We start from the raw sequence: 15,177 nt of genomic DNA, 5'->3' as shown, positions 1-15,177 counted from the left end.
AGATAAACAAAATAGGGCGTAAACATACCAGAGAATATCATTCAGCCTTAAAAAGGAAGGGAATTCTGCTACCTTCTGGGACACAGATGTAGTACCCCTTGGAGTATTACATGGCTGCCCTAGCTCCATTAGGACATTGTGCTGAGTGAGCTAAACCAGTCACGAAAGGACAAATACTATGATTCCACTTACATGAGGTTCCAAGAGTTGCCAGAGTCCTAGAGACAAAGTAGCATGGTGGTTGCTGGTCAGGAGAATGAGTGTTTCATGGGTATAGAGTTCCAGTTGGGGGAGGTGGTAATGTTCTCAGGTGGATGGTGGCGATGGTTGCACAACGGTGTGAATGCGCTTAGTACCACTGAACTGGACCCTTAAAAATTGTTAGATTAATACATTTTATGTTGCGTATTTCACCGCAGTCTTTTAAAATAAATAATTTGAAAATGCACAAAACAAAACACCAGTGTAAGGCTGAGAGGATTCCTACAGCCAGACGGCGTCAGAGCAGGAAGTCAGCTTTAGGACCTTCGAGGATGTCAGCCTTCCTTTCCACCTCTGTGGTTCTCAGGGAGTGGAAATTGAAGATGTTCTGGGAGAAGTAAGGAGAACTGAACAATTTAGGTGGAGGAAAGAGTGATCATTATAGTCTAGGCAGTTGTCCTGAAGGTAAGAAGGAAAGTTGGCGAGCTCCACAAATCAGAAGGTTATCTGCATGCTAATACTTTTAAAAATTGAGATAAAACTGACCCTTTTAAGGTATAGAATTCAGTGTTCTTTAGTATATTCACAAAGTTGGGCAACCATTGCCACTCCATAATTCCAGAAAGTTTTTATCACCCCCAAAATAAACCTCATGCCCGTCACTAGTCATTCTCCATTACCCCCCTGACCTCCACCTTAAGCAACCACCAATCTGCTTTCTGCCCCTATGGATGTGCCTCTTCTGGACACTTCATATAAATGGAATCATACAATATGACTTCTTTTGTGACTTAGCATAATGTTTTCAAGGTTCCTCTCTGTCATAGCATGTGTCAGTACGGTGTTTCTTTTTCTTTATGAATTACTATTCCATGGTATGTCTTTACCACGTTTTGACTTTATTCCCCAGTTGGTGGATGTTTGGGTTTTTTTTTCCACTGTTCGGTTTTAATGAATAATGCTGCTGTGAAGGTTCGTGTACAAGTTTCTGTGTTGTCATGCATTTTCCATTATCTTGGGTGTATACCTAGGAGTGGAATTGCTGGCTCATATGTTAGCTGCATGTTTAACTTGTTCAGGAACTGCTAGACTGTTGTCTCGAGTGGCTGCTTTATGTCACGTTTCTACTGGCATCACAGGAGTGTTGCCATTTCTCCATATCCTCACCAACACTTGGCATTTGCCCCTTTTTTGCCCCCCCCCCCTTCAGCTTTATTGAGGTATAATTGACATGCAAACATTTTTAAATCCTTGCCATCCTCCTGGGTAAGAAGTAGCATCTCCTTGTGGTTCGTGCTGAGCTTTTGTCTTCTTAGCACCCAGGCCAGGTCTGTCTCTCACTACACAGGAGCAGCTCACTACGGAAAGATATGAAAATTCTGAATGACTATAGGAAAGAGGATCATCGTGAGTGGTTTCTAATCTTTAAGAAATCACATTTTATTTTTTTTAAAGATTGTGTCTATTTATTTGACAGAGAGTGAGCACAAGCAGGGGAAAAGGCAGGCAGAAGGAGAGGGAGAAGCAGACTCCCTGCTGAGCAGGGAGCCCGTTGCAGGGCTCAATGACCTCAACCAAAGGCAGGCTCTTAAACAACTGAGCCATCCAGGCGCCCCGGGAAATCAGATTTTAGAATGAGCCGCTTTTCATTTTTTGAACACAAACTGAGTCCAGAGATTGCAAGCAAGCTCCCTGCATCTTGGGTCCTGGGCACTCCATGACTAATGGGGAGATAACTTTCAGTAGACGGTCACTCTCAGAGTTTAGAAGAATGACATGTACGCCCTGGGATAGAGACTTAGGCAGAAGAAAAGGGAGCTCTGAAAGAAAAAAAGACCCTTTCCTCCCCCTCAATTAAAGTGAAGTGCCCGACTCACGACTCACGCCCTGGCTTCGCCACAGTCACACCTTCCACACTGTCAGCCGCCTGGCACTGCGGGATTGCCTGGAAGAGGGGTTTTCAGCAGCAGTGTTCTCCAATTACACGTGTTTCCATTAACAAAAGAAATATCTTTGTGGGTTTTGTAGGTACTTGCAGGAGTCTATTCTAGCTCCCTAGTAGCCAGAAGCATCTGATCTGTCTGCCTCACAGCCCTCCGACTGTTAAGCATTTGCTTTTAGGCAAATAAAATGTCAGCCACCATTAAACAGCATATGGCAACAATATGGCCATTCTCTCTGGGGACCAGCCTCTCCCCAGAAGAGATGGTACTTGAAATAGTAGATGCTTTTGAATGCAGGACCCTTCTCCCTCCCACCCAGGCATGGTGGCTGGGGAGTGGGCAGAGCGCCACACACAAAAGGACTCGGGCAACCATATCAAATGTGAACAGAAGGGGCAAGCTGCCCAGCCAGCAGTGACCAAAGGCTGTTTGCCGTGGGCATCTGGGGCTGTGGTTAAGGGAAAGTACCGTCCCGAAACTGGTCAGGATTAGCTCTCTAAAATAGAAAACAGCCCCCACAGCCACGGGAAGAGGGGTGGGGGCCGGCTGCAGTTGAATGCGGTGGGGCTGCCTCGAGCAGAGGGAGCCCTTGAAAGCGGAGTCTCCACCCATCTCATCTCCGAATTCACCCTGTGAATGGGGTGAATGGGGTGAAAACTGCCTTTTCTTGAAATAGAAGAGGAGCACGTGGAACCCGTCTAGTGGGTCAGCTCGTGTGCAAGTGGACGTGTGGACGGGAACCTGTCAACAGAGATGCCCCTATGCTCCGAACAGAGTCCCCAGACCTTGCTTGTCCTGATAGGCTAGAACTTAGAATATGCAGATAATCGAAGTGCGAAGTACGGTGCTAGTCCTTTTGGGAACGCTGGCTCCTCGTGTGGTGTTGTCCCTGTGTGACTGGTGTTGGAGTAGAGCTGCTCAGACTCACTGGTTTTACATCAGGCTTTTACTGTACGAGTTCATCATATTTCTGTGAACTTCTGTGCCAGCTCTGTGAACTCACTAGCCTCGGGAAAACATCTACCTGTAGTGCCAGAAAAATTTACACTGATTAGACATTAACACTGTCCAGAAATTCTCATCAGCTATCTCATTATTCTTCCACTCGTGTAAATGACTCGATTGGAAGGTTTTGAGGCCATACCTTATTTCTCAAACTCAATCTAAGGTTCTGACATTTTAAAGAAGAAAATGAAATAAGGAAAAATTTAAAACTCCAGAAATATCTCTAGAGGTCTATATTGTTAAGGAACTAAGAATGACAAGGTAGGGAAGCTTCTTGTTTCCAGTTAACTTTGCTTGTCTAAATTGTATTAATCATATAATTTAATAATGCTTTATTATGACCCCGAATAACTGAATTGGCTACAAAATTTTAAATGCCTAGGAAAATGATGAAGTTTTCAAAATAACATTAATATTATTAATAATGTTTTTTCATAGACTATGTCTTCAGAAAATATACTGTGCAAATGAGAACAAGAAACTCTGCATATTTTAGTAGCGTCAATCAGTTTTTCTGGAATGTTCTTTTTATACTTTACCAAATCCTTATAACTGACAGGGTGATGTCCTCCTTTGCTCCTTATGCTAACAGTCAATAAATTCCAAGACAATTGGCAACAACTAGGTCAGTAGCTGTATGAGCCATAAGAGGGATTCCTCTAAGACTTTCCTCCTAGGGGCTGATGCCAACTTTCCAAATTAGAAGAACTTTCTCCGTTAATTGGGGGACTGTTCCCATGTGACCAAGGGAACCTAAACATTTGGATGAAAAGTAAAAACTTCAGTCAATCAACCAGATGTTTGCCACCATTACGTCAAACCTCAGGGTACTTAAAAACATCTCAAGAAATGACTACGTTTTAAACTTTACATCTAGGTAATTGAGATCCTCCTGCCTTCGTGTGTCCATATGAATGACAGCATGTCAAATGAGGCCCACCCTGGAGATGTCTTGAGCCTTTCTATTCTAGAATACATATGACACTTAATGTACGAAGCTTAAAATATAAGTGAAATTGATACTCACATAACTACTCCTCCATTGCTAATCTTCCAAATAGAAAATAAAAATAAGGGGCACCTGGGTGGCTCAGTGGGTTAAGCCTCTGCCTTTAGCTCAGGTCATGATCTCAGGATCCTGGGATCGAGCCCCGAATTGGGCTCTCTGCTCAGCCGGCTGCCTGCTTCCTCCTCTTTCTCTCTGCCTGCCTCTCTGCCTACTTGTGATCTCTCTCTGTCAAATAAATAAATAAAATCTTTAAAAACAAAAAAAGAAAAGAAAAGAAAAATAAGTGTGTCTGCTCTTTGTCCTCATGTTTTGGTTTGCAGCAGAACAAGTAGACTTTGGTGGTAGAACTCTGGGCTCTAAGATACCGTGACTCTTTTTTAGCATGAACTTGACTTTTTATCAAATGCAAATAGAACTCTGAATTCTCGATTGCACATATTTGTCACACTTAAAGCTCTTTGAAATGGTTTCATTAGTACTTGGTGGGCACTATGTGTTTGATGAATAAGTGAATAATGAACAAATAATGAAAAAGTAGGAATCAGACAGCGTTCTCCCTTGGTGGAATTGGATTCTAGGTGATTGACAGCTATGTGTTTCAGTTTCGTAGAAATAACTCCACTGTTTATTTTTCTCTAGTCTCTTAACAAACTGTGCAAGGTTTGGAGTGGCATTTGCTGAGATTTAACTAAAACACAGAAGCAATCAAGTGGTTGAATTCTGGATTTTTCAAATTTAATGACATTCCTTTATCCATATTGATTGGAGCTTTGGTAAATTCAATTGTTGGTACCACCTGGGTAATTTTAAGTCTCTCTGAAGCTTTAAAGAAAATGTTTCCCACATAGCTCAAGCAACATAAGAATTTCATCAGTTGAAAACTAAGAATCGCTTCTGTGGGATGTGTAAAACAAGAAGCTGACCAGCATTATTTTCTTTTTCTTTAATTCAGTATCATTATTGAGAGTTATTCTTGAACTTTATGAAAACCAGATTGGGGCCCAAGCATGTTCTCCATCTAATCGTGTTCAAGGAATTGGAACTGAAAATCATTCAAACTAGGAAAACAGGACATTGAAAAAAGAGCCTGCATTCTTTCTTCTACCTCAGCGTGTCTGAGGCTCTTTCTGACAAGGAATACTTGGGCTAAGAGTAGATCCGATCTTTTTAGAAGTGGACGTTTAGCTTCCTAGTCAGGAAGAGATAATAATTTTTTTTTCAGTCACGTTTTTACTTTGTGGCCTATCACTGACAACCTTTGATCCTCTCACGTTTTTCCTCAGAAAGCTGTGATTAATCACTATCGCCCACTGGAAAAAATCCAGATAGCGCCTGCCATTCAAGGCTCTCTTTTGTCTGGCCCAGGTGACTTTCCCCTCTAGCCACATTCCCTACGACCCGCCTCTTCCTTGCAAGCTCCTTCCCATCAAAACCAGACCGCTGGTTTGGGCTGTTCAACCTATTACCCCATCTCTCAGGAACGCCTATTTTCTTCTCCTCTCCACTTGCTGGGTGTTCCGTAGCTACTTCAAGGCGTGAAACATTCCATTCACAAGGTCTTGCTAACCATCCACCCTTTCCGCTCTCCCCTTTGCTCCCCTTCCCTAGCTAAACCTAATCTTACCCACCACCCCCGTCACACACACGTACACGCGCACGTGCTACTGTGATGATTTAGTCATGGAGGGCATCACCCTCAAGACTGCTCTTTGTGTGTTCAAATGCACAAGGATGTCAAGCAAGGGACAAGTGAAGACAGCCACCCACCTTACTCTCCACTCACCCAGGCATGTGACCCCCACGTGACTATGTCTATGCAGAGAGGCGTCTTTCTCTATTTCTTAGGAAGGCCTAGACTAGCAGCATATGCAGCTCTGGTCACCAGCATGGGAGCATTTTAGTTTCCTTTATCACGGCACAAGTTTGTTGAGCACAGTGACTCCCTTTATATTCCCATCACGCCTGGCACAATGCTTTTCTCATATGTAAGGTTATTGAAAGGATGAAATGTATTTATTTTTTTTTTAAATTGCTTCCACATACAAACACAAACATGGAAGCACTGTGAGAATCAAAATGGACTTTTTTGCAACTGTGGAATGGCCAACTTATCGGATTTTAAGTGTATCATGGTTCTAAGTAATTTCCTCTAAAACATAGTGCCCAGTAGTCTTTTGCGGAATTTCAGAAACCACATTCATGACGCTATGACAGACCCTGGTAGAGTTGGACTGAAATCCACTTCTGACTGTTTGTTAAAATAGGCAAAGAATAACATTAAGAATTGTCTGAAGTGGGTAGGATCAAGGTCAGGAGAATGCCCATGGGAGGTGAGGGAATTTGGGGAGGAACCAGTTGGAGCAGTCTGAGGTCAGTATACTTCCTAGAAGTCTACATTAAGATGAAAACACAAAACCTAAAAAAGCACCACGTCTTAAGGTCCTTGAAACTTTGCCAACACTGTATATAGTACAGCTCGATGTGGCCATGCCCTCAAAGTAAAGAATTGCTTTGTAAAGACTTTTTGTGGAGAATTAATATTACTTCTGATGCAGTTGTGTTGATAAAATGGGAAATGTCCACAAACCAAACTTTAGATACCACAAGACAATGATGCACACAAGATAGGTTTTATGCCTATTTGAAGACATGGTCAGGATGTCAATTTTCAAGTTTGGTAACCATTGACCAACACCTCAAGGGAAGAGTCTGTGTCCAGGCACAAAATATTCTACTAACTATGCATTTAACAATTGCTTTATGTTTTCCAGGATGTGTTGAGTTGATGTGATGAGCTGTTTTCTCTTCAGGAAGAAACAAGCCTTCTCCACCCATTTCACGGTACATGTTTCTCCCCTTTCTCCTCCCAGTCCTCTGTGATGTCCGTGTGCTTCGCTCGTTTCCATCCCAACTTGGTGGTTGGTGGGACTTACTCGGGCCAGATTGTCCTGTGGGATAATCGCAGTCATCGAAGGACACCAGTGCAGAGGACACCTTTGTCAGCTGCTGCACACACGGTAAGTCCGATTTTGTCATTTCCCTGTCAGCCACCCCAAGCCCTGAAAGGGGATAACTGACAGAAGTACGCCTGTGGTCAATAACTCCAAGTTAGAAGCGTGTAATTTGTAATGAGTGTATCCTGACTGACCGAAATAAAGCCAAGTGAAAAGGAGGCGAAGGAAGCACTGGGTGTAGAGAAATCTCTTAATTATCTACAAGTTTTAGCACAGAGAAGGGATCTCTCTGGATGCACCAAAGACCATTGGTGTGGTGGGGATGGATTAAAACTACAAAAGGACACAGGGAGAAACTTTGGAAGAGGCAGCTGTGAAATTGTTGTGAAGAAACTTTTTGCACTGACATTGTAATGTGGAAACTCGTATTTTCAAATGGGCCATGAAGAGTAAGCATTTCATGTCTAGGGATGGTATATGGGACTTTTGCCAACAGTCCTTTTCCATTTGTGATTTGAGGGAGTGCTATGACTTTAAATTCTGGAATGCATGGTTGTAAGTCTCAACAGTAAAGTCTACAGTGACAATATAATCCCACGGGTTAAAAGTCAACATCTCAAAACCATTACCCACAATTTAGCAGAAGAGGTTCAGTATAGTGTTCATAAGACAACTACTCTGTCATTTCCTTTAAGAGAATGACAGGTGTGTTTAGCAGTTGTTAGGAGGAATGAGAAGACAGGCATGTCTCCATCAATCCTTGCTACCTTGACATTCAGAGTAACTGATGTTCTTTCTCTGAAGTGCCCAAATTATGCCCAAAGATACAGCTCTACTATTGTTTCAATTTCCTTAATGTGGTTGCCTCATTTGTTCCATCTGCTGGCCTCAAAACCATTCTAGCTTTAAAAAAGGACTGCTAGCTGCTTCAGCTAAGACCATGAAGAGGAAAATTCTTCCACCCTTGTAAGATTGACAATGGGAAATGACAAATACCAAGTCAGCCTTAATTCTGATTGACTTGGGCCTAAGACACATGCAGGTGAAACTAGTTCTTGAGAATCTTGGAAAATTGCTCTTGCCTACCCCATTTCTGCAAACTAATAACAGAAAATTGTGACCCAGGAGAAGATGGCTTGATGCAGGTGTTTGCTCAAGTCCTGTGAAAGCACTTCTTGGCTAGATATGGATATCTGGTGGGTTTCCGAGCATATCTTGCGAAATTTCAAAAATTATAAATCCAAACGTTAGAGCAATAAGTTTCAGGAAGAAATCCATATCCAAGAGCTCTTCCAAAGAGTCAAGCTTTCTTTGTCAAGTAACTTAGGATACAAGCATCACAACTAAAATACCATTATTATCAAACAGTAACCTGTTTCTGTTTGAAAATAAAATACTTTTTCCCCCTCTTTTGCTGCGTTTTGTTGAGTCCATAGCTAAAAGGGCACAGTTAATTTTGTGACTCCCTTTCAACTTCCACTAATGCCTGGCTGATTGGTACCAGGATCAAAAGTGGTTAAGAAAAAAGAGGCCTGCCACAGATTACTAATTTCCTTTCACACCCACCACACATATGCATTTGGGACAACAGGAAATCCTAATTAAAGCAAAAAACCCTTCTGCCACACAGTAAGTTTATTCCTTAAATAAATAAAAACAATCTGGCATGTATACTGGAAAAATGAGCTGTAGCTTTGCTTTTTTCTTTCCATTAAGTAGAGTTGTGGATGCCTGTGTGTGTGTGTGTGTGTGTGTGTGTGTGTGTAGGCTTTCCCACGTGTCTGCTTCTGTTCTGGTTTCTTTACATCTCTCTCTTTTCTTTTAAGCCGAGTTTTATTACTCATGAAAGCACAGGCCAGTAGTACTGATTAAAGGCAGGGAGGGGCTACCACGCACATTCTTTCTCTAGGCAGTTGGCTCTACACATTCTTCTAGACGCTTTCCTTCCCCTCCTGTAGCCACCCTTAGGAGTCCCAATCCACTAGAATTTTGGTGCTCTGTGTTGATGCCTGGTGGTTAACAAAGAAACCCCATTGGACTCTTGCTAAAACTCACTAGGTGGATTGTAGGTTCACAACAGCATTTGGGCCGTGCCTTCCCATGCTTCGGTGAGACTGTCTGCTGCTTTTAGGTGAGAATTTGTTTCATCCATTCTCCCACTTGATTTCCACACAGAGCTTTGAATGAATGTGACTGGGGCTTTGAGTTTCATTGCTCACTGCTACACCTTCCACACATGCCAGAGGCTTGGGAAAAACCACTGTGCACAGTCCCACAACTGGTCAGTCCTCTTGAAACTTAGAGACCTGATCAGGAAAGCAGTGAGTTTCAGATCCTTGTTGTACTCACCACTGGCCACAGCCTCCAAGGGCGATTGAAAGTTTCTGTAGGAACGTGCCATGAACAAGACTTAGGGATTCAGTTGGCCGTCCATCAGCACAGGTAAAAGAGGTGATGCTATTGCCAATAAATCCAATGGCATCTTAGCATACGTCAGTACAGGCAGACTTTTGATCACGCAAGAAGTGAAAATTCAACATTTCCTAGATTTCTATATTCTATTGATCAGAATATAGGTCAACAGTGGTGTTTCATTCTCAGAACTTGGCTGTAAGAGGAGCTCAGACAAAACGTGACATACTCAAAAGGGAATGACCAGTATCAGGAGGGTATTGAAAGCCCGAAAGCCGAGTACTCGAGACCCATTGAAGAAATTGGTGAGGATTAGTCTGAGGAAGACAAGACTGGGGGAGAGAGGTATATGACAGCAACCTATAAATATTGTTTGGACTTGACGCATATGGTCCCAGAGGGCACTGTACTAAATACAAGCCTCTCCTCGAGCTTTCTTTATCCCCAGTGGTGGAAGGAAGAACTCCCCAGGCATCGGCGCAAAAACTGACTACCCTTAAGAAAGGTGTTTCTGCGGAGTTTGGACCACCTCTTGGTGGAGTCAGATGAGTGGCTGCCCTAGATGATGATTACGGTTCCCTCTGACCAGGAGTTTATACGATAATAATAGTTTGGGAACCATCCTTTATATAATATCAACTTTCCAATATTAAAGATTGTTTCATTGTCATTGTGGCTAGGTACTACGGACAGTAACTCATCAAGAGTAAGACTTCGACTGTCAGCTATTTGCACAGAGAGGCCCCAGCTAAGCTGTGGCTTGGCTCAGGATGGCTAAGCTGCCTGAAATCTGACCCACAGGACTGCTAGGTTCTGCTTCTGCTAACCTTCCATTTAGCATTTAATGTGCAGCTGCAAATGATTTTAGCTTACCATTTAGGATTCTACAGAGTAGGGTAACCTCCTAGAGCTATGACGGGAGGTTGGAGCATCTTGCTTACGATTCCCGGGATGTATCAATAACCTTCCTCAAGGCCCCGGCCAAATCGAAGCTTCCGTCATAGCCCAACTGATGTTTTGAAAAATAAATCTATCATTATCCTAGATTTTGATCAACAGAAATGAGCCTAATTTTCTCTCTTGAGGTGCATGATGCCAGTAAGCCCTACTACCCATATCTCTCCCTCAAATTAAAGAGGCTGATGAGTTTTAACCACTTTTTTTACAAAGAAATGTGAACGAATGTTTGGCCCTGTGACTGTAATGCAGCACCCTCCAAATTTAGTGACACATACTTGTTCCAAAAGTCAGTAGTTGTACTCTTTTGAAAGCTGCCTTTTTTCATCACTCACGGTGAGCTTAGCAGCCGAGCTGTGTGCGGCTTTGTCCCCATCAATCATCGTTTGTGGCAGCTTCCCTCAGCTCCGGCGGACTACCTCTGACGGAGCAAGGTGAAGCTGGGTAAGTGTTTCCACTACTAGGCGTTGCTGCCAGAGCTTTTAGAAAGCAATCAGGTTCGAATCAAAAGTGGCAAATGACCTGAGGCTTGTGTTACTGTAGGATTATGTCAGTCTTTAATCCTCATTTTAGAGTAATGCGTTTGACACGCCAATGGAAGCATTTCCTCCTGGATCGTGGTCTGATTCCCCCCGTGTTTACGTTTTCGCAGCATCCCGTGTACTGTGTAAATGTTGTGGGGACCCAGAATGCTCATAACCTCATCACCGTCTCTACTGATGGCAAAATGTGCTCCTGGAGCCTGGACATGCTCTCGACGCCGCAGGTGGGTTTGTTTTCCCCTACACAGAGAAGCATCCTGGTTAAAAGAGATACTTGCCTAATGGAACATAGTTCCTAAAAGCCAAACCCTCACATCCTATAGGAGCTAAAACCAATGGATGCACTTGAAAGAGTGGGGCCTGCTTTCAGCAGTCTCCTCCTGAAGCCAAAACCCATTTCCTTTACCGCAAATCATGTAATTATTGTAATACGTTAATCCTTAGGTCAGTTTCAAGTGAAAATGAAATAATCCATTTTAAAGCATAGTAATTATAGAAGTTGCCTGTGGTATGAATCCTACTTACCCTACAGCATGGTTAAGCAAATGCAAAAGAAGTCGGAGCCCCACAGAGCAATCCCCTGTGGGCCCTTGCCCTGGAGGAAAGGTGTCCCCACAAAACAGAAATCCAAGCCCTTGCTTGCATCTGTAGCCTAGACGACCGCCTGCGTGCATGAAGAATCTGTCAAACCATCTGTTTTCTCCTCCGGAATGTTGGTTATGATGGCTCCTGCCATTCTTTGCTCAACAAATGAGAAGTTGAAAATGCAAAAGTTCCAAAATTTCTAAACCACTACTGATTACGCTAACGGAAACCAAACAATGAAGCAAAGGGGAAGAGACCCCTGGGGGGAGGCATCTAATGCGACTTGCAGAGTATGTGTGCATACAGGCTGCGTATGAGCACGCATCAGCACACACGCAGACGCATTCTGTCCGTATTTCTTGGTGGGGAGAAAAGCATTTTATTGCCCTCCAACTAAAAACGCAGGGAGGGGTTTAGTGTTAGAGACCATGACAAAAATGTGAGGTAATGTCAAGAAAATTACAAAGATATGTAGACGATAATTCTCAGTGTTAACATTCTGTTCCATTTCCCGGAATAATGACCCTAGAATGTCTGGCTCGCGATGTTAGAAGACACTAGAATTTCAAGACACGTAAGGAAATGTGAAACCGTAAAGAACCTCCCATAAGTCTCAGAAAATACAGATGTAGAGAATATTAAGACTAAGTAAATTCTTTTTATAATTTTGGGTCGGGGAGGGGGTTGGTGGGGAAGAGCCAATAAGCTCCTAAATATCAAAGTTCAGTTTCTTTGGTCTTTATCATCATACAAGTCGGGAGTTGTGTGTGGCTATTCTATAACTTTGTCTTAAAATTATCAGCAATATGTTGTTTTTAAAAGCATGGAGATTACAAACAGATATAAGCATGAACCCTCTAATTAGGAATTTGTAACTGCCCATTTGGCTGATTAAACATGTATTTGTTTAAGTTAAAACCAATCGTACAGAGGCCACAAGACCCTATTAGTTTTAGTTTTAGTGTGCCCACACACTCTGGTCCTTGTGCAGAGATGTCCAAGGCTGGTAGGCAGACCCGGGAGCATTCAGCAGTCACCCTGGTCCCTCTCTATTCTAAGAAGGTGATCGAGAGACTGTACCTTTCCTGCTGCTGATCTGAGTGATGGAGAAGCCCATGGGATGGTCCGGTTTTCTGTACCACCGTAGGGTCCCCTCACAGATGCATGCACCATGTGTGCCGCTCTCGTGTACTGGTAGCATGTCACACGACCGTATGCGCTGAGCTACCCAGACCCTTAGCACATGCAGCTGATTTCTGGACTTCTCAGCCCAGAGGACCTGGCTTACTGGTTTGCGTGAAAAGACTAACCTCCCTAGCAACTATAACAACACGATCCCCTACCATGATTTTTTTTTTTTTTTCAATTGCTTCAGGTACACAAAGTAGGCTGTTTGATGTAAATAGCCAGAAAATATTTAGGGATGTTAGTTACCCTTAATTACTCTTCCCTGTCATTAAACTTAATTCAGCAGAAGGTCTCTTAAAATACACTTTGATTCCCAATTTTGAGAATAATCTGAGATAAAACACTTCCATTTGCTATTTTAAAGACTTAGCTCAGCCTATACACCCAAAGACTGCTCTTCGCTAAATCACGTCCCCGTTGAAATCTGGTTTTTCTGACTTGAGTGACAACTTTCTGGTTTGCGTCCACGGAGGACATGGAGTGCTTTGACAAATGTGCTTAGTACCTCTAATATTAATACATGTGTATTCTCACGAACAGCTGATTCCGAAAATGTTTGTAAATACAAGGGTATTGTGTGTTTTATTAAAGCCTGGGGCTGACAAGTGTAACCATTACAGTATTATCTTTAGTTTCTGCACCATTAGTTGTGAAATTCTCACCTGTCATCTCTGCCTGACTTAAGAAGCAGCAGCCCACACTGATGAGATCCAGCCGGCCTGAAACCAGAGATACACAGAAGCAGGAATGTCAGGGGCAGTAAAGCGTGGTTTCTGGCACAGCCGGGGTCTTTTGTAACGCTGTGTGAAAAGCAAACAGACGATTGAGCCAAATGATTTTTCCGTGCTATCTTTGGCATGGCGAGGAGTTGACAGAGGGAACGTAACCACGCCGTGTTTTGGTAGGAGAGCATGGAGCTGGTGTACAATAAGTCCAAGCCTGTGGCTGTTACCGGAATGGCTTTCCCGACGGGAGACGTCAATAACTTCGTGGTTGGCAGTGAGGAGGGCACAGTCTACACGGCCTGTCGTCATGGAAGGTGATTTTGTGTTTTCTTACCGATGACGTGTTTCTCACTCCCGAGAGTCTGTTAGCGGATTCTGGATTAGAACCACCTTGCGTTATGAGAAAAGTCTAAGTGAAGACATACAGGTCACACCTCGAGCTCCCATTACTTCAGAGCATCCGTCTGCTCTGATCATTAGCTGTTGTAAGCCTGGGATGGTTCACACTGCCTTGAGGAGAAAAGCCCAAGCTTCTTAGCATAGCATATAAGACCCTTGACTACCTGCTCCTTCCAAGCGTCAGCCTTCAGGCTCCAGCCATGCACCCATGGGGGATAACAATCCCCAAATGTGGCTTACTGCCCCCCACCTCCATGAGTTCCCACCCTGTTTCCTCTCCTCTCTTCTTGGCCTCATTCGTTCCTCCTCAGCCTTCAAGAGCCAGCCCAGAGGTCCTTCCACACGGAAGCCTCTCCTGACTCCCTTGAGCAGAGAAAGCCCTCCCCTCCTTTATGGTTTCATAAATCTGGCCTTCCTTGTTTTCATTTGTGTTTCCAAGGAATACTTACTGAGACCCTACCTGTGCCCAACACCGTGACATCATGAGGATGAGCTAGGGAACAAAACAGACATGGAGGTCATAACCTGGTTGAGGGTGAAAGACAATAAGCTGATAAACACGGGAGTATGTGGCTTGAGATGATGCGTAATACAGAGAAAATTTAAGTCACATAAATTGGATTGGACTGCAGACTGAAAGATAGGCGTGCCATTTTATATATTTGTGTCTATGCTTCTACAGTAGTATTTTTTAAAAGATTTTATTTATTTATTTGACAGAGATCACAAGTAGGCAGAGAGGAGGAAGCAGGCTCCCTGCTGAGCAAAGAGCCCGATGTGGGGCTCGATCCCAGGACCCTGGGATCATGACCTGAGCCGAAGGCAGAGGCTTTAACCCGCTGAGCCACCCAGGTGCCCCTACAATAGTATTAATTACAGTTTATTTCAACTATTCACTCATCTGCCATTTTTCTCGTACTAAATTCTTTCCATTTCGTCATAGATCTTCCTGCTCGGGGCCTGACACATTGTAAGGGGGGAGCTAAAAATCTATAGGGGGTATCCAGAAATAATAATAATAATAACCCAAATAATGATGACCCAGATAAAATAGAGAGATGCCTTGGGGCTCTTCCTCCTAATCAGAGAGGCTAGAATGGTATAAGATACAAGCCACCATGAAGTTTCCAAGTCATAAGAATTCTGCCTTGACTTAGACATTGGTGAATGCCCCTGGAAACCCATCAGGATAACACAGAATCCAATAATTAGAAGTATTGTAAAATTGCATGCAAGACTTAATGAGTGGCCTCACCA

General features: G+C 43.3%; 1 protein-coding gene across 6 annotated transcripts in view; it reads left to right on the top strand.

Annotated features, from left to right (window-relative positions):
• The window catches only part of DYNC1I1 (dynein cytoplasmic 1 intermediate chain 1), a 296,927-nt gene that overhangs the window by 221,577 nt on the left and 60,173 nt on the right, over nt 1-15,177 (top strand). For all 6 annotated transcript variants that reach the window (XM_032874683.1, XM_032874675.1, XM_032874700.1 and 3 more), the window contains exons 11-13: nt 7,029-7,175; nt 11,134-11,247; nt 13,702-13,835. In XM_032874683.1, the coding sequence (XP_032730574.1) occupies nt 7,029-7,175; nt 11,134-11,247; nt 13,702-13,835 (395 nt within the window). The remainder of the gene's footprint in view (nt 1-7,028; nt 7,176-11,133; nt 11,248-13,701; nt 13,836-15,177) is intronic.

This window comes from Lontra canadensis, unplaced genomic scaffold (assembly GCF_010015895.1).
Source record: "Lontra canadensis isolate GAN:19392208 unplaced genomic scaffold, GSC_riverotter_1.0 scaffold2, whole genome shotgun sequence".
NCBI lineage: Eukaryota > Metazoa > Chordata > Mammalia > Carnivora > Mustelidae > Lontra > Lontra canadensis.
The sequence above is the reverse complement of the archived record's forward strand: the minus strand, read 5'-3'. Positions and strand labels throughout refer to the sequence as shown.